Here is an 18,424-nt window from a genome sequence, read left to right on the forward strand (position 1 = left end):
TACATAAGATGATATTTTATCCCGGTATCTTATAGAATATTTTTTTAGAACATGGTTCCTTGTGAAAAGGTACAATCCTGTCCATTATCAAGAGTCTTGGGCACGGACTTGCCGGAAATGGTCATTGGTGATTCAACTCCGTATTACAGCCGCTAGAAAAAATGGGGAGGGAAGCTTTTTCGATGGACGTATGAGGTCCAAGAGGTCTATGGCTGTGTTCAAGCTAATGCACTCACTCAACTGCCTCTACCTCGACTTTCCTGAGAAAGCGCCAGGCCCAGACCAAACACGCTCTTCTATCATCGAGCATATTGGCCTATTACCTTTGCAGAGCCGTCCGGCACTTCTTCACCCATGCTTGCATGCCTATCAGTTCTCCTGCCCAAGTGGCATGATTACTCTTTTCAATATGCGTTATAAAATAATTATTGCCAATATACTTGTAAATCGCCTCAAGCCTGTCACGCCGTCTCTCATATCCGTTTGTGACAGGTTTCGTTCCATCTTGGACAACCTCCTCCTGGCACGTAAGGCCTCGCATTCTCCGCATCAAGCTCCTCCACGGCGGGGTCTGATGGTATGACTGTACATGCATGGAGTGTACCGAGTAGGTTATGCGACGATGGGGAGTCTTTCACCGCTAGATCCAGTAGGTTATGGCCTGTGCCATTAATCCAAGCTTCGCGATGCTAGTTTTTTTTGGTAAAAAAAAAAAAACTAGGATGCTAGTTAATGGCTGGCCATCCGCGTGGTTTTCGTTGAGGCAGGGGAGTCACGGTCCCCCTACCTCTTTATACCGTGTGCCGACTCTCCAGATCTGTGCATTAAGATGAAAATCGAGAGGCAAAAAGAAAAAAACATATGTTAGGAAATTAGGACTTAATTAGTATAGTTCGAGTGAGTTTGCCTAACAATAGTAAATCGAATGTGCAAGTGAGGCCTTCTTCTGTGATCTTTCAACAAACCTGTGGTGTTTGATTGGTAAATTGAAGTCCCAGGTTCTAATTGATTTGAAGGTTTAGAACTGCTAATTATAGACAAAGATCACAGGCCCCAGCTTTTAGAGCTGGCTTTGTAAATCCTATTCCTCGATCACCTTCAATAACATTGTGAATGAAAAGCCATGTTGCTCACAACAAATCCGGATGCCATTATGAGTTATCTGTCCACAATATGAGCAACTTTTGATGATTTATTTTCATGAAAACCTGATCACGCTATTGCTCGAAATTGTTAAGGTCCCTTTACTCCGAAGCAAAACTGATCTCGCTAATATACGTGCATTTGTATTTAACCAAAGTGGAGGCCTTCCTTTATCCAAAAAAGGTGGAGGCCTTCCAGAAAAGCTTTTTCACTTCTGTTTTATCTAATAGCTAAGGTCAAGGCCGCAGCCCGGAAACATGTTGTACACTGATTGTTATAGTCTCAATGTTTCTTTATTAAATTGAGACATCACGATTTTTTTTTTTTTTTTTTTGGGCGGGGGTTGGGGAAGAGGGTTGGCCACATCACATTCATGAAATGCCAAGTCATGAGAATGGACAAAAATCCGTGAGATAACATGGGCTTGGCTAAATTTGATTTCATGTTTTGCCACTTGATCATGAAAGATGTACCAAACGTTTCTTAAGCCTAAACGGGCAAAGTAAAACCTGCTCAACTATGAATGGTGGGATGAAATGCGGATTGCCTCGAAGTGGGTTTAAACAAATCAAACGTGCGTATGCCTTTCAAAGCCTGATTTAGGATGTCGAATAGCCACCAGAATTAAGCAAAAGCAATTTCGTATGGCGCTTGTTCATTTATCTGTTCTTACGTTTTGACACGTGAAATTAGTTCTGAGCCATACTCAGAAATCTAGACCCATTAGGAGAAAAATGTTCTGCCGCAAGTTTAGGGAGAGTGAATTTTCTTTCCAGGTGATTGGATATTATTTGAGTTGGTGATCAAATTTCAATCATCGCAGGGCCGATCAACTTACTGTAATTTAATTATCTCTCATGATATCCTAACAACTCAGCTTCATTGACTTAATTTGTAGGCATAATGAGTTAGGGCATTTGTCTTTGTTTGTCCCTCAAGTAATTTCTTACCTACAATAAGAATAAAAATAAAAATAAAAAAACCCGATCTACATGCCATCGATGGGGACATCCAACTTTATATACTCTCTTTGTGGAAAATTTTATCAATACTTGTTTACCATTTCAAAAAAAGAAAGAAAGAAAAGAAGAGCTTATGCAAGTCAAAACTCCAAATAAGCCATAGCTGCATTAACTCAGCTCGAACCTATTGTGTCAGGTGATGAATACCTAGAACCTGAAATCTTAATCATGGTTTTAATTCTAACAAAATCAAATGTGCTAGGCGATGCTGATTTGTAATGTAATGTCCGAGGTCATACTGCCTTGCAGCGATGATAATGCTAGCAAGGTTTTGCTGGATTATATTAAAGGTTTTTCAAGATTTTGCTGATTGGCAGGGTTCTGGATTAAGGTTTTATTGAAGCTATATATTTATATCTTCAATCAGCAAAACCTGGCTAGCAGGTAAGCTTAGATGGCGAGCATGTGATGGTGTCCATGTCTTGTACCCTTTTTTTTTTTTTTTAATTCGACCGTTGTGTTTAAATATATAATCAGTCAAAGCAAACATGCAATTGCCCTTCGCTGCGAGCAAACAGAAGCCAAAGGCACCATAATCCCCTCTCCAAGACGCTCAGATTATCAACATTGTAATGAGAAGGAAATCCATTCCTTTCTCTGGCCTATATTCTCCTGTGGTAACCTCCTTCCAATGCCATGGAGGCCCAAAAAGCCGCCGTCGTTGCTTGCATTGCAACCACCGTCCTTCTACTCGCACTCATACTCCTCTTCTCGTTCCTAGGAATATTATCCAAAACCCTCTTCACTGTCGTCGCCATCGCCTCTGCCGTGGTCATCGTGTTCACCGTATGGTTGTTTGTGCACCTCGCAATCATGGATCAGAGGAGGACGTCGGTGCCGGTGAGGCGCTTGGTTGACGTGGACGAAGGCCTCCGCCTCGAATATAGCTTTTTCCGAAAGGTTGCAGGGCTACCCACAAAGTTCTCCTACAAAACACTCGAGGCCGCCACCGACAACTTCCAGGCATTGCTCGGACGCGGCTCCTCGGCGTCGGTCTTTAATATCCTGGACGATTGCACGGCCATCACCGTCAAGAGGATCGAGGGAAGCGTGCATGGGGACAAGGAGTGCCAATCCGAGATCGCGGCGATCGCCAGCATCCAGCACGTGAAGCTCGTACACCTTCTTGGCTACTGTCTCATCCCCGGTGGGCCATACTTCCTCGTCTACGAGTTCATCCACAATGGATCGCTGGACAACTGGATTTTGAGGCACCAGGTTGCAATCGATGTCGCCAAGGCTCTCGCATACCTTCACCACGATCGCCGGTCGCGGGTACTGCACCTCGATATCAAGCCGGAGAACATACTGCTCGACGAGAGCTTCCGGGCAGTCGTGTCGGACTTTGGCCTGTCAAAGCTGATGGGCAAGGATCAGAGCCGGGTTGTGACGACGGTGCGAGGGACCAGAGGCTACTTGGCCCCAGAGTGGCTCTTAGAGAATGGGATATCTATAGCTACGGGATGGTGCTGCTGGAGCTCGTGGGGGGGGCGTCGGAATGTTTGTCTCATCGGAGATGGCGATAGGTCTCAGCGGAAGTGGCCATACTTCCCGAGAATTGTGGCCGAGAAGGCGAGGGAAGGAAGGATCATGGAGGTGGTGGATGAGAGGTTGATGGGAGGAGGAGGTGGAGTGGAGGAGAAGCAGGTGAGGACTTTGGTCGACGTGGCGCTGTGGTGCATCCAGGAGACGGGAAAGCTGAGGCCGAGCATGGCAAGGGTGGTCGACATGCTCGAGGGTAGGATGGCCGTCGACGTCCCACCAGAGACACAGATGATCGTTGTAGACCTCCTGGCGATCGACCAACTTGACGCCGACCATGGCCAAGTAGGAGTTCGTGGTGGTGCTGGGGCTGGGTACCCATCGGAGAGTAGGCACCCGATGCCATCGTCGACCCACTCGTTGGCTTTGTCAGCTCTATCGGGTCGGTGACACCATTTTTGGCCGGTCAAAATTGATTAGAAGATTGTCCTGAATTTCTTCCTTTTCTTGCAATTAATTGCCTAGTTTGTCAGAGATTTGTTTTTCTTTTTCTTCTTTAATTTCCCCTCTTCATGTATCTGTTGACTGTTGGGTTTGGACTACGGAAAAAATATTAAGGCCGGGAAAGTGTTTTAATTGGGCTGACCATTTAATATAGGTAATCTCCAGGTTTATTTATTATTCTTTGAAAGAATACTTAGCTACCTGCGGCGAGTATTTTATCGAAACCCGGTTATCTATGGTGAAGGGAAGTCTATGTTTTAAATGCCTGACATGTGCACCATAGTTGTCCTTGATTACCTCTGCTTGCTTGGAACCATATATATATATATATATATATATGGGTACCTGTTTTTAATTAACTTTGGAAGCATAGGTATCACCGTTACGTTACATAACAAACTTTTAAGTGATCTAGTTCCCATCTGTGGCGTCTTGAAAGCATTGAGAGAAACGTGCCCTTGTGTTCAATCTCATGAAATAGCTGCCTCTCTTTCTCTACATTGTCTGCAAGTGATACCCAGAGCCCTGAATCAACCATCCCTAGCTTTGATCCTTATCCCAGAGGTGCGTGCAATGGTTGGCTCTGACATTACAGCGTACCACTGAGACTCACCAGCCTACCGGGGCCACCCTGAAGTGGTGCTGGCTATCCAGCAAAGAGGTGCATATACCATCTTAACACTATCTTGGCATGGAGTAAACTTGATCACTAAATCAAAGGTGTCATATTGAGCATCTTGTCGCTACCAAACTTTAATGGTATGACCATTGCCACTTTGGACAAGGAATAGGTGTTTGATCTTGCAGGGCATTGACCTTGCTTCGACTCTCATTTATACTATGCTTCGATTTTGCGAGCAGTGGTTCAGTCTGGCCTGGATGGGGATGGATGGACATAGGGTACGATTGGATCGTAGGGCAACTGAATCACCCTCGTGTCCACAATTCAGCTGTGGGGATCTTAAACTAGAGCTAGTGGATTTTCTTATCACCATTTTCCCTGTTAAGACCACGTCTAATTGTTTTACTTGAGGAATGCCTATGACGATCTATGAGAATGCAAATTTGAAGTTATTACCAAAGAACTTAATCCTTCAAATTTTATGAACCTATCAGCCCTATAGTAATAAATACAACTTCATGTGACATATTAACATTGACCTCTTAATATTATCCCGGTGAATCGGATCACAAGTGCCTCTTACATTAACTAATTACAAACCCTCCTCTTTAATCTTCTTCTTCTCTATGCTACAGCCTTCTTCAAAAAACAGATATTTAATTAATTTTATAAGAAGCGCAATAGAATAGTGGAAATGGGTGATTTGTTTCTCCCTGTAGCTGAAGAGCCTCGGATGCTCTCAAAAAGGAGATTGTATTGCCAATTAATTCTTGATTGGTGCAAATCCATGAACCATGTTCGTTTAAAAATTTTCAATCTTTAATCTGAAGATTAGTGTTTGATAAATGAAGCTATCTAACATATCTATGTCATGCCTATATAGGTTGTCCAACTAGCAATAATTATTGTTGGTTTATGCAGGATCTTGGACGATTATATATATATATATGCCATGAAGATGCAGAGAACTTTCATTTTTTGGCGGCAACTTTCCTTGAAAAAGTGAGTTATTCTCTTAAAGCACCTGCGAAAAAAAACACTATGTTTATTCTCTTCTAACATTCCAACTATGATTAGTACCTCGATGGTGTCCATTAAAGTGCTGTCATCGGCAATTCGTTCACTTCCAGTTTTACAAAATAAGACGGACACAATTAAGTTGCTTGCTCAACAAATTATTAAATACATAACACTGTATCTTAATTTGTGTTGAATGGTATGTTGTTATCCACCATCTCCGCATAATTGGTCGAAATGGGGAGTCTAATGCGAGTCCAACTCCATTAGCAAGAAGAAGTATTGGTTGGACTAGGTCCACCAGCTCAGTGGACCAATCCAACCATTGACTCATTCAGGGACGTGCAAAAGCATAGATAGAAAAAGAAAAAGAAGGGAAGGGAGCAACATAGGTGTGTTTGACATGTCTCTTTGTAGTTGGGCTGATCTATTGCTGAATTGGTGGATGCGGTCAACCAATAATTTCCATTAGAAGAAAGGCGAGTTGACAAAATAAATGGGGTGCAAAATTTTCACGTAGTTTTTGCGAGTGGGAAAAACTGACGATTGACTTAAATAGTTTGAATAGTTTTTAATTTGCTCTGTAGGGTCGACCTATAATTCTTTCAAAAAGGTGCATGCCGAGGAGAATTTGATAAAAAGGCATCTGCCTTTTATGATAATGAATCACGATCTGGCCTTCTTTAAGAAAATGACTACAATGGCCTTGAGTTTCACTTCCCACGCGATCTTTCTAAAAGTTAATTTTGCCTTCATGTCTCTTTTTTGCAGCATCTGTTCCAAATTTTGTCTTGCTGAAGGTTTCCGAGCATAGCCTTCAAACACGAATGCATGCATTCATATTGAATGATAGCATAATTCCAAGCATGGCATTAAACGATTACGTGGCATTGATTTGTTAAGTGATTTTTTTTACCTAACCAGGTGCAGCTCACCCATTTCTATGCGTCTAGCACTCAACTGGTGCGAACTGCGAGCTGTGTGGGAGAACATTAAGAATGCATTTGAGAAAAGACATTTACTAGGTAACATTGCACACACCAACATCGTTTGGGTATCTTTCGCGCACAAAAAAAAAAAGAAGAGGATTCTCCTGTCAAAAGATGACTCAGGTGTCCTACCAACGACACATTTATACCATTTAAAAAAAAAAAAAAATGACACTCACTTCTATGATGTGTGAATTTGAACTCCAAAATAGCATTTGATCCTTTCCTTCTTTCAAGAAGAAAGCAACCTACCCTCAAGCCCAATGCATTAAATTTTCTACATTAGCCTCAAGCCCTCCATCCAGCTATATTATAATCTTTAAGTCCTTATATTGGTTACATATAAAAGAAATACTGATCTGCATCGCACATGAAACTAGCTGGACGTGTTTATTGCTGACAAACTATTAATCGGCAGCATCAAGCTGTTAGTCTCATGCTAAGAGCCTCGCCTACCGGATGGCTGCATTTCTCCAGTTCAGTTTTGGGTCTCCATCGAACCGAACCGACTTGTTGACTGTAGCGGATTCTGGGGGGTTTCCCGTAAATAAATAACGAGGAATCAAGGCCAGGGGCAGGCGCGGAATAAGGGGGGGAACATGTGGGCAGTTTGGTCCGGACCAGCACCAGACTTCTGTGACGATCCGGTCGGCCATGTGATTTTCGATACTTTCAACCCTCTCATGATGGGCGGCGCGGCGGTTCTGCCCCATTCCCAGTATCCTCTCTATCCCCCTTTCTCTCTCCCCACCACCACCACCTGAACGCCGACCAAATCATCAAGCGCGATTGAGAATAGTGGAGGGGGAACATTCAAACGAAGCAAAGCAAAGATCATATGCTTCTGGTCTTTCTCCTCAATCTCAGGTTAGCACCCTAGTTTCGAAGAGAAAAGGATCAAAAAATTAAAAGAAAGGGGCGCTGTTCTTTTACCTTTTTTGCTAGATACCATCGTCTATTCTTCTTCTCTCTTAGATCTTTATTTTCGATGTTATCGTGGTCTGCTTTGAAGCGTGCCGTGGTTCTTGGGTGCACATTATTAGGCGAACAAGAAATAGCAGTCCGATGTTTTATTAAAAATCTCGTCCTGATGCTTTTTTAACAAATGCGTCTGATGTAAATTTATGATCTTTTTCAGTGCTGCTGTTTTCTCTTTCTCAGATCATGTTCCGATTCTTGCATACCCATCTTGTGATCAAGAAATAGCAATCCGATGGTTTTTCTTCAAAATATCGTTGCTTTCGATTTAAATTTATGATCCTCGTAGTTGCCCTCGGGTTTTATTCTAAATCACCTTTGGGTTCTTGACTACCCAGTTATTAAACGATCAAGAAATGGCAAGCCGGTAACCTTTTATTCATAAATTCTTGATTTGATGCTTCTTGTCGACGGCAGTCATGTAAATTTATGATCTTCTTTAATGGTTTTCCGTTTTTGCATCATCTTATGATTCCTGGGTACCTTACTATAAAACAAACAAGAAATAACGATCTGATAGGTCACAGTTTCGAATATCCTTGACTTGATGCTTTTAATGTGTTTATGATCTTTATTAGTTTATTTATACCGTCATGTTGCACTTTAAATCATCTTTTGGTTCTTGGTTAGCCATCTATAAAACGTACAAGAAATAACTATCTGATGGCTCATTGTTTCAAACATTATGGGTTTGATGCTTTTGCTTATCCCCGCTTCCCATAAGCATTGATTCCTGAAACCAAATCTGAAGAATCAAAAGTTGCTTTCTTTTCCTCCTTTCCCCCTTAGTGTCTCGTTGGCTTTACATAGCATGCATGTATATCAGTATCTCTATCCATAATTCCTCTGTCTCAAAATAAAAGGGGTTCTTTTCTTTCCCCCTTCCTTTTCTTTCCTTATTTAGAGTCTTTTGTCCTTTTCAAGTACAGCTCTTAGTTGGTGTAGATAGACATGCTGTTGGAGATACTTATTCATGGGTTCTTATTTCAAGTCCCTTCATCGCAAGTAGGTATAGATAGAGAAATCAATTGGGTGCTTCTTTGTGCAGGGAGGGTTGGTTGCAAGCAAAGGGGTGTTGGGATCTTGAGGGCTGCTTTTCTTGCCCTCAAGATGAGCTACGGGAGCAGCTCACTTGCTTCTGGTTTGGTTCATTCCTTTTCTTCATTATTAGTCAATTGGTTTTTGATTTTGTTTTTGGGTCAATGGTTGTAGTGAGTGGGATGTATTTAATGCTTTCGGTGGTTTAGTGCATTGAAGTTGGTTAGTGCAGGTGCTAAGACTGCTGCAAGGCCTTTTGAGTATGGAAGGACCCATGTGGTCAGACCAAAAGGAAGGCACCAGGCCACTATAGTGTGGCTTCATGGCTTAGGTGACAATGGAGCAAGGTATTTATTGCTCTTTCAATATTGATACCATTGTCTTTAATTTGGTCGACTTGATGACTACTGTGGCTTTCATGCTTTTGGCAATGACTGTAAAAATCTTCTGCTTTATAATTTGAGCCATTAGATTGCATCACATGAGTGCCTTAGCTGTGTCTAGTTTCAATCTCACATCCTGATAGGAGTATGGTCTTCATTGGCAATATAGCTGTTGATGGTCTTATACAAGCTGTGACACAAAGCTTGGCTGCCATACACATTACACTTCTCTGTCTAGATTAGGTGGCTGCTAAAAAATGTTTTGAATCATTGTGTCTTTAGCTTTATTCTAAGCTGTGCTTTTGATGATTATCATGTTTTTCATGTTCTTGTTCCCTGAACTTGTACCTGGTATCGCATTCACTCAGATGCTTAGCATGTCTTATTATTGCTCGCTGAAGCATATGCATGGAGAGGAGTGATTTTCCATTCAATGCCTAAAGAGGGAATAGAAGTTTGGGTAATGTTGATGCCCTATTGCCATTACATAAGGTATCATGTTTACTGTATGGAAAGTACTTCTGTTTGTACGAGGCTTCCATTTTGATTGGTTCAACAAGAAGAGGTCAATAAAATGATGAATATAATAAGAAATACTAAAAATTATTTTCTTTCTCAAATTTTTTCCTTTTCTGTTATTGCTGGGCTGGGGTTGGTCATTCATAGATCAGACAACCAAACTTGTCTGATGGCTAGATTCTGGAACCGTTGAGTTAGTAGCTTGTGTTGTAGCTGGCATATTAGATTTTTCATTTGTCTTGGTACTTCTTCTAGGTCCTAACAACACATTAGACATTATGAGAAATTTTAGTACTTTGTTTAGTGTTTTGCTTTCTGTTTCAGCTTGCTGTCTCTCAAAGACTCAAACACCTTTTTGCACATTGATGAATTGCAAATATCAATTTGTTTAACTTGTACATTAATACACCATTATTTGCAGAAATAAGCTTATAAACATCAGGGCTGGTGTCAGTATCAGGTTACTTGTTGTTCTGTTCTCTATTTACTATCTTGTTGGTCTAACTAACTGTTATACTTACATCCTATATAATGGACTGTTTTCCTGACTTACCGTCCGTTGTTCTTTTAGTTTTAGTGACATGATAATTCTTAACTTGCTCTAGACTTCAGAATCCTCGTGTTCATAGCTATGTATATTTCAGGTCATAATTTTTTTACTTTAAGCTATTTATTATTTATCATATATATTATAATTTCTTTGAAGAGAAGAGTTCCAAGTCAAATTGAATTGTTAACACATAAAAGGCATGATTTCACACAGCTTCTCTCTCGATATACTTAAGGGTTTTAAAACTATGAATAGACTAACTGTCCAAATAGAAGATCATAGCCACATTATAAGCTTAATATATTAGCTCAATATGTCATGGTGGATTTTTATAAAAGATGATCCATGGTTGAATGCAATTCATTCTTCTCTTTTTGTGCAGTCTCTGCCCTTGAAAACATGATCCACTTTTTAGCAAATATATCTACCAAAATACTGAGGACCAATAAAGCAAAAATGTGTCAAAGGACTATCTTCTCTCCTTCGTATGTTCTGAATTCTATCATGGGGTCTGTGAAAAATTTGCAATAAACCCTGTATCCTCATAAGGTGAATAAAAAATGCATCCTCGTGCTTTCTTTAAGGTGGCTGATGTGGATTGTGTTTACCACCCCCCCCCCCCCAAACAAAAAGAAAAAGAAAAAAGGTCAGCCTAATCGACCTGTTGTGTTGTTTTACTTTTTACTAATAAGCTTTGACAGAGACTATCTTCGACAAACTCAGAAATCTACTTCTTATTTAATTGTACATTCCATGTAGTTTGAAAAAAATTCTGATGGATTCCTTCCTGATATCGTTGCATTTTGGTTCTTTCTTCTGCAGCTGGTCCCAACTCCTGGAGACCCTTCCTCTTCCCAATGTAAGAATAGGAAATATCATATTTTTAACTTGTTTATCAGTTTTATCTAAGATGACCTAGACATTTCTCTCTAACCCCTTTCATCTTTCACCATAAGAAGCTCATACATCCTTGTGTAATTTTCGTCATTTGTTGGGTTTCTATTATAACCTTCGTTAGCTTATTCACTTTTGCAGATTAAGTGGATATGTCCAACAGCCCCTACTCGACCTGTAGCTGTCTTTGGTGGATTCCCTTGCACTGCATGTGAGTTCACTAGCTCAAATACAATATATACTTTGGAAATTTATTTCATTATTATTGTGAGCTCCCAATTTATGCTTCATATGACCTTGACCATATGGTTACCACTTCTATATACGTACTTATAAGTAGAATGCCTTACAGTTAATGTTAGAAGGCGTTATGATGTAATTTTGATGGCGATCCTTCTATTTTTCTCTTGAATTTTAGGGTTTGATGTTGGGGACCTGTCGGAAGATGGACCTGATGATGTTGAGGGAATGGATGCTTCAGCTGCACATGTTGCAAACCTGTTATCAACAGAGCCTGCTGATAGTATGTTTCCAAGGACAAAGTTGTTGGAATCTTTTTAAGTCTATGCATTTTTTTATATGTTAAATTTGTTCAGAATTGGTGTCATCATGTCTTTTAATTAGTCATGCAAAATGGTCTGGAAACTTCACATAATGAAAGCACTCCTTAATTACTTTCTTTTTGGGATATGAACCATGCAGAAGGAGGTTATAGAAACTTAAAGGGTGTCACACCATCAAACCTCATGAAAGAAATGAATGTGAAGCCCTGATTGGCGTGTCTTCATAAAATCTTCTTAAAAGTTCAAACATGTGCATCTGTGTCGATAAATATGATGCATTTCAATTCAATATGAACCATTAATATCACATCTGTTGCATGCTCTGCTCTTTTGTGTTTGGATTAGTAACTGACTTATTTGAGCTGGTTTCTACAGTCAAGATTGGTGTCGGTGGCTTTAGCATGGGTGCTGCTACTGCACTCTATTCTGCTACTTGTTTTGCTTATGGAAAATATGGAAATGGCAATCCTTACCCGGTCAACTTAAGTGCAATTGTTGGTCTAAGTGGCTGGCTTCCTTGTTCTAGGTCTCTCCTATCATCACTCACCATTATTTATATTTGAGTCTAAGCAAGACCCATCTGCAATAACATTCTTCTATTTTCTAGGAGCTTGAAGAACAAGGTGGAAAGCTCTCAAGTGGCTTCAAGACGAGCTGCCGCCTTGCCACTTTTGCTTTGTCATGGAAGAGGTATTTATCCATACAGCATAGACAAAGAAACAAGTACTATATTCTGTTTTTTGCATCTCCACTTACATCAACTAGTGACCTTTTTATTTTAATTTGTTGATTAGTTGTTTTTCCCCCCTAAGCAGGATAAATCATGGAAAAAAGGGGAAAGAAAAAGCAGAAATTTTTGTCAGTAACTTGTTGATTGATGTGTGATATGAGTTTGAGATGAGACCCCAGAAAATTGATCTTATATCGAGTAACAATCATGATTACCTTACATGCCTATGATTTGGAACACAATGTAAAGAAATTCTGTTAGAATTGATTAATTCATAGTTGAGCCTTCAAGATGTACAAGATTATGTCCGTGCTTGCTAGCATAAGTTTAGCCAGTGGCAAAGCGAAAATTTCTTGGGCCAGGGAGGTGGCAAAAAGTAATAGATGGAGAACAGAATTTCTAAGTAATAACCACTGATCTTTGAGGCTATTGACATTGCCTAAACGAAACACGAACTAAAAGGTTTCCGTCTCGGATTAGATAGATGATATACTGATATTATGTATCTTTAGCAAACTGACACCAACAATTAGTGTTAAATGAATATATTGAATGCTGAAAGAAAGTTCTATCAGCTCTTACTGTTGAAACAAGAAGAGAGTGGAACTTGGATCATAAATCGGGTTTAATAATGGAATATGCATATGGATCACTACTATTACGATAAACTATCATATTGTGAGATGTAATCAATTTGGCCATTGGCATCATTGCTTACCACCAGTATTAATTTTGATCAAGTAGAAAAGCAATTCATGAGGCAGGGTTCAAACTCAAAATTCCTACAGATTTACATATGATAGAACAAGATCATAGAAAGGGTTTGATGAGGGAATCCTAGTACTATGATCAAATATCATATTTGTAAGAATAAATTTATTTAGTTCTTTGCGTCATTGCTTACTGTAGTTGTTAATTTTAATCAAGTGGAAAAAACTGTTTTTGAATGGGGATGGAGAACAAGAGAAGATAAGTGATTGATGGAATTTTGATTTGCGAATGATGATCTTTGGGGCTATCGACATCATTGAAACGAACTACTAAGTGGAAGATGTTTATCTCAAACTAACTTTAAAGGTTAATAATATATATTTATATATTATAGGAAAATGACACTAAAAGGCTAATGCTAAAAGAACGATTTGAATGCTCCAAAAACATTAAATTAACTTCATCAGTGGGTATCATTGCGATCAACAGAAAGTGGAATTAAGATCATGAATTGTGTTTTTAATAAGGACCATCCTCTACAATGATAAGACATCATATTGTAAGCTGTGTTCTAACAATGCACTTGGATAAATATCAGACACTTGGATACTTGATGAAGTAATATGGTTGCCACTTTTAGAGATTGGCTGAGAGTTGAACTCTTCTAACAATGAGTTTGACACTCTATTTTTTGTTATAAGTATTTGTTCTTTTTACTGATTGACCAAGAATACAGCTGTTAAAATAATTTTTGAAAATGTTATTTTTCTTATATCCTTCAAACAATATGGGAAGTTTGAGTAAGAACATGTATGTGAAAGACCTTAACAAACAATATGTTCTTAATGTTTCTTTTAATATGTATTGCTGTATCTCTTTTGTCCCCCTCTTGCTGAGTTGAACACTTGGCTACATGTCCAAGTCTGATTCTCATCTCTGTGCCCGTGTAGCATTCCTTGCCATGCTGTTGATTTTGACCAAGTAGAAAAGCTTTTTCAAGGAAACATCCAATACTAATCTACATCTGGTATCTAGGCCCGATTAATCTGCATCGAATCATCTTTTGACCAGGGCAACTTGACAACAAACCCAATCTGATCACCTAAATATTTAGTAGATCAGAGCTGGGTTCAACCCAAGTTGGCAATTTCCCAATTCAAAATGCTTAATACATTAGTACAGTATAGTAGACATACATAATATTATATACAAAATGCTTAATACAAGTTGAACTCTAAATCCACTGACCCTTTTTTCTTCCCTACCCCCATCTTCTCCTTAACAACCCCCCACCCCCCTCTTTCCCTCTCACCAACTGCTAATTGTCTCCTCTTGTCCTTGCCTGCTGTTGGTGCCTCCCACAAGTTAAACCTTAAGGCCCCATATCCCCTCTAGCATCATCTGTCCTTATGCCCATTCCTGTCACCCTCATCTGCAATCAACCCCATAACCTCCGTCCTCACCCTCCACCTCCATCAATGCACCAACCTGCATCCTCTGCTAATGTAGAGAGCTCAGGATCGATCACATCTATAATATCAAAGGATCTGAAAATCATGTTGCATAATCAATAAGAGCTAACAATCTACCAAATTTGAACTATTGCAGATGATCGTTGTAGGGAACAATTTTTTTATGCTCTTGAAACAGTTATTGTCATGATTTAGGCAATCCCTCATGCATACGAATAATTGAGTTAGATACAGAGAACAGAGATGGATAAGAACAAAGGAGCAAAATTCATTATTTAATACCAAAATTGATTGTGTCCTCTTCTTTCCCTTTCATGCCTGAGACGTAGTAAGACTTTCTGAGAATTCTTATTTAGCAAGGAGACGAGAATCAATTGCTTATCAGTTTGAAGCAAAAAGCTATTGTAATGATTTAAACTTTCCACACCAAACCTAGAACCCATAGTAGGACGTCTAGAAAATAATCCCACTTAAAGATAGGACATAAAACCAACTTAAAATAGCCTAAAGGTCAGTAAAAATTGTAAAAAATATAAATAAAGCAGCTACGTCTATAAGCCATTTTTTACAGAAAAAACCATAAAGCTCAATAAAAAAAACAGATAAACTGAAAGTAAACCGAAAATTGGAAATAACTAAAAATAATATAATTTAAGCCTAAACTACATTTTAAGATGTCTCTTGCTCATTCCCAAAATAGGCTGCAATCTTAATGAGGTTAGTTTTTGTTTTCTGAAAGTAGGGAACCTTAGATCCGCTGATAGGTTGTGTTTTATAAGGCTTAATAGTCCAATATATTGATGTATTGTGGGTCCATCTTTTTATGAAAAATGAAGAAAGCATGGCTTGAAAATGTTGTATGTGACCAAGGCATAGAAGCTGATAGGTTGTGTTTAATAAGTCTCCATAGTCCAATATATGATGCATTGTGGGGCCATCCTTTTTTGAAAAAAAAAAGAAAAAGAAAGCATGGTTTCAAAATGTTGTATGTCACCAAGGCATAGGAGTTTTTGACATTATTCCTTTTGATCATGGAAAAAGCAATTTTAACTTTTTGGAAATAAATTATGTTTTCCTTCGATCATGTATTTTATGCTTATATATACACATGCAAGTTTGCAGCTTCAAAGTCAGGCCGTAGTCTCTCTTAGAATCTATTGTTTTCGGGTTTTGAAGGTCTTAGGCCAAAGGGCAGATTTTGGCCAGTTGAAGTTTCATAGTCTGATGCCCCTTCTCTCAATGAAAGTCTAGCAAAATCAAGAAAATCATCATAGAGTAAACTAAGATTTGTGAAGCCCTCTGCAAAGGCTTCTTCGGCACTTGAACCAGATATCTAGATGCAGTTCATTGAGCATCACTCAGAAAAGAATTTCTTCTAGAAGTCCCGCTTTGGCAATTCTGAAACATTCAGATGGAAGGATTTAGCTCATTAGAACTTAAAAATTAATGATGTAGGCCAACCCAAAATCCGGAATTGAGGAATGTAAATTTGGAAATTTAGAGTCCTGTGATGTGGTCCATAGATATTTTGCTCCTTGTCCTTCTCAAAACTTACCGCCTTTGTCCAATTCCAGTGCTCTGATTACCTAAAGGCTGCACAATCCCAAGATTTGGTTGATATCAAATGCAGTTTGATTTTCCTTACTGTATATGTGGGAAAAAATCCTAACGATATATAAAAGCAGCTACATTTCCCAACTTGTCAATTCCCATAACATATCTAATTAGATTTCTTTGCTTAAAGACTGAAACATTCTAAATTTTTATTTAAAAAAGTTTCTAATGTTGCTGGACTCTCATAAGGAGTCTGAGGCGGAGTGTCTCTTCAAGCTGGTATTTCTATGACTCTATGCATACTAGGAGTCCCAAATCCTCTGAAGTCCAAATTCATAAAGATTTATTCATTATAGCAAACCATAAAAACTTATCTAGATTAACAACGTAATATAGCAAATCAACCTTAAAAATTCATAAAAGTGATATTAGTAGTGCCTAATTCATCCATGCTTAAATCTTTTTAAAACTCATCCAATCACTTAAATCTTTAACAGCCACATGCATTCTAACTAGCAAAGGGAACTGATGGCAAGTTTACTTAAATATGAATCTTAGAGTGCTGCAATACTTGTTGCTTGATCATCTAGGAATCATAATTCATCTTAAGCATTATTGAGGCATGAAAACTATGAATGGATCCTTAAGTAAGCCCTGGACCTTTTTAAATAATGATTTCACTCTCAAGTCTTTCAAAAAAACATAGCTCAGCTGTTTGCTGGTTGGTACCCTTCCTCTCCAAGTGAGAGGTCTCAGGTTCAAACCTGAGTGGACGGGAATTTTCAACCACCGAAAAACCAAATGACTGTAGTGTTTCACTCTCATTTTTTTTCATAAATAGTTTGATGGTCTGCTATAAAGCTATAGATAAGCATTACTCTTATTTCTAGAATAAATAATTGACTTGGTAAATTATGAGTTCTTTGACTCACTTTGTACATATAGAGCATTATATAAAGCCTACTTAGTGATTTTTGTTTTCTTTGGGTGGGGGTAAATACAGGGGACGAAGTTGTGCTTTATAAACATGGAGAGAAATCTGCTGAGGTGCTGAGATCTAATTTTCAGAATCTTACTTTCAAAACTTACAATGGGTATGTTGTAGTTTCTTGCAGTGTTTTGATTCTGTTGACCAAACTTGGCTGCATTTTTATGTTTAGGAAATTGAACCTTTGCAGGCTCGGCCACTACACAATTCCTGAAGAGATGGAAGATGTCTGCAAGTGGCTTACCGCCACCTTGGGGCTTGATGGATCTTGCTCATAAGTGCATCCATCTTTGATTTTGGATAATACTGTGGAATGGGGAAAGCAAAGATATTCTATAGCTGTAATGAATAGATTAAATTATGGATAATATTAGATGTGTTTGGGGCATATGATATAGCTGCTTTCGGTCATCCTAGCATCTTCTGGTCCTGCATTTTATTTGGAAACTTTGTCTATATGCACGCTCATAAACATTAGTGGTTGGATGGCATTGGTATGGGTATCCTTTAAACATCGCATAATTCAATTTCCCTTTCTGAGAATAGCTTTTGGATTCAGATTTCAGCTTTAATTTTGTTTGTTTGAACTGGATTAGTATTTATTAGTACAATATTTGCAGTTGTGACTTGGATATTGTAGTACTACTACCACCACTGATAAATAGCTTCATCTCTGTTTTGGAGGGCTTATAGTAGAATATTAAAAAGACTAGCTTCTTCTCCGTTTTGGTGGGGGTTAGATGTAAATTATGCTGTTTCACGTTTATTAATGCGTTTTTACCGTGCAGGGTATGAGCACTTGCACGTTGGCGTTATGTCCTGTCATTTCAGGATGTTCAAATGGTGTTTTCTCTATTCGCATTGCTCAGATTATATGTTTATTTAGCTTTTCTACGAATGGTCAAGTTATTGGTTACTTTCTGAACCCCGCTAGCTGCTTCAAAGATAGACGAGGGCCAGATGTATCGAAGCAACTTCAAGTCAGCTTGACCAATTAGCCGGAGAATCAGCTTGCCCTTTCCATCTTGCTGCTCTAGGTAGAGTCTGCAATTTACAGGAAGGTGGCTGAGATCTTTAGGGGTGGATACGGATTGGATTGATTAATATCGATATCTGTTCTATCATAAAAAAAAATTATATTCATATCTATCCTGTATTGGTCTTTTGGGTCGGATGGAATCGGAAAAAATAGAGATATATGGATGGAATAGAGATATCCAAAATCCCTCTTCATCAAAAATCTCAAGCTCCTTCGATCAAAAATC

The 18,424-nt window shown here is 38.9% G+C and overlaps 2 protein-coding genes across 3 annotated transcripts; both read left to right on the forward strand.

The window, feature by feature from the left end:
• The first annotated feature begins 2,801 nt into the window (after positions 1-2,801).
• Positions 2,802-4,097, forward strand: LOC105048032 (probable receptor-like protein kinase At5g20050). Its single transcript, XM_010927222.3, is given in 3 exon segments — positions 2,802-3,606; positions 3,609-3,649; positions 3,651-4,097. Coding segments are annotated over 3 exon segments (1,293 nt in total).
• A 3,328-nt stretch (positions 4,098-7,425) lies between these two features.
• Positions 7,426-17,702, forward strand: LOC105047842 (uncharacterized). 2 transcript variants are annotated; one of them, XM_010926944.4, is made up of 10 exons: positions 7,426-7,646; positions 8,806-8,898; positions 9,005-9,142; positions 11,070-11,106; positions 11,283-11,352; positions 11,560-11,664; positions 12,080-12,230; positions 12,312-12,394; positions 17,175-17,265; positions 17,350-17,702. In XM_010926944.4, exons 1-10 carry the CDS (start codon positions 7,618-7,620, stop codon positions 17,435-17,437), a joined length of 885 nt encoding a protein of 294 aa, XP_010925246.1. In that variant the 5' UTR covers positions 7,426-7,617; the 3' UTR covers positions 17,438-17,702. The 2 variants fall into 2 exon arrangements, with proteins under 2 accessions (XP_010925246.1, XP_010925247.1); XM_010926945.3 differs by having other exon boundaries at positions 7,431-7,646; positions 9,028-9,142.
• Positions 17,703-18,424: the final 722 nt, after the last annotated feature.

The sequence above is a fragment of the Elaeis guineensis genome, chromosome 7 (assembly GCF_000442705.2).
Source record: "Elaeis guineensis isolate ETL-2024a chromosome 7, EG11, whole genome shotgun sequence".
NCBI classification, from domain to species: domain Eukaryota; kingdom Viridiplantae; phylum Streptophyta; class Magnoliopsida; order Arecales; family Arecaceae; genus Elaeis; species Elaeis guineensis.

Coding starts and splice junctions, on each gene's coding strand:
- LOC105047842 (XM_010926944.4), top strand. CDS start 7,618: ATGCTTCTGGTCTTTCTCCTCAATCTCAG. Junction 7,647..8,805: donor GTCTTTCTCCTCAATCTCAG/GTTAGCACCCTA, acceptor TTCTTTGTGCAG/GGAGGGTTGGTTGCAAGCAA. Junction 11,353..11,559: donor TGGATTCCCTTGCACTGCAT/GTGAGTTCACTA, acceptor CTTGAATTTTAG/GGTTTGATGTTGGGGACCTG.